Below are 830 nucleotides of genomic sequence, written 5' to 3'. Positions count from 1 at the left end.
CGACCGTCGGGAAGCTTGACGAAGTACTTCCCCTGAGTGTGGGCGCCGTCACGAGCCTCCTGGTGGCCGTAGTCGTTGCCGGATGGCTCATCCTTCACCTCGTAATTGAACGAGTACTTAGCTGGTTCCTTCAAGAAGAAAGAAAATGGAATTGAGAAAGTTACATCTTGGTGTGGCACGTCCCACGATATGTGTAAGAGGACTCGATGGAAGACTGACCTCATTGGTAGGATAACCGCTCTCGGGCCGAGCGAGGACTGCGGCCACGAAGGAAAGCACGACAAGGACCTGCAATTGAAGAGTAACATAGTTGAAACATTAGATCAGTAAAACGAAACAAATAAAAACAAAACAATGTTATTAGTCTATACTCCATCCAATAATCTATCGCTCAGATTTCATATCAAAATGGTCCGACATGTTTTTTTTGTATCCGTCCGCTTCCCTCCTCACGTCCCACGCTTCAGAATCCAAAAGAAAATTCAAAACCAGCCAAACCTTGAATGCCATGATGCTTTAGGAATAACTAATGATCCACGTCCATGTTCTTGCTTCTTAAATAGGAAAGACCTCTCCCCTCCCCCCCCCCCTCTCCCGTCCCCGCCCCCGTCTACTCTCCATCTCTCTTCGATGACCAGCTCGACCTCGAGAGCATGAGAAGGTCAGTGTCATTCCCGAAATGGAGATGTTGAGATGTAATTATGTATTAGATGATTTGTGATGGTAATTCATATCTTCTATTGCTATCATTATCAACATTATGATTGTCATCATTATTATTAGCATTATCATTATCAGCATTGTTATCCTTACCATCATCACTAATGTTA

At 44.3% G+C, this 830-nt stretch overlaps 1 protein-coding gene across 1 annotated transcript in view; it reads right to left on the bottom strand.

Moving 5' to 3' along the window:
* LOC147472407 (pro-resilin-like) overlaps positions 1-524 on the bottom strand; it is a 693-nt gene extending 169 nt beyond the window's left edge. Inside the window, exons 1-3 of the mRNA XM_086544638.1 lie at positions 499-524; positions 220-288; positions 1-128 (exon numbers count right to left, since the gene is read on the bottom strand). The exon at positions 1-128 is cut by the window's left edge and continues 169 nt beyond it. Coding sequence (XP_086400764.1) covers positions 1-128; positions 220-288; positions 499-510 — 209 coding nt within the window. The 5' untranslated portion in view covers positions 511-524. The remainder of the gene's footprint in view (positions 129-219; positions 289-498) is intronic.
* Between the last annotated feature and the right edge of the window lie 306 nt (positions 525-830).

Source organism: Penaeus japonicus, unplaced genomic scaffold (assembly GCF_977035675.1).
Source record: "Penaeus japonicus unplaced genomic scaffold, GWHDUDI00000001_assembly GWHDUDI00000002, whole genome shotgun sequence".
Taxonomy (NCBI): domain Eukaryota; kingdom Metazoa; phylum Arthropoda; class Malacostraca; order Decapoda; family Penaeidae; genus Penaeus; species Penaeus japonicus.
This window is presented reverse-complemented; position numbering and strand designations above follow the sequence as displayed.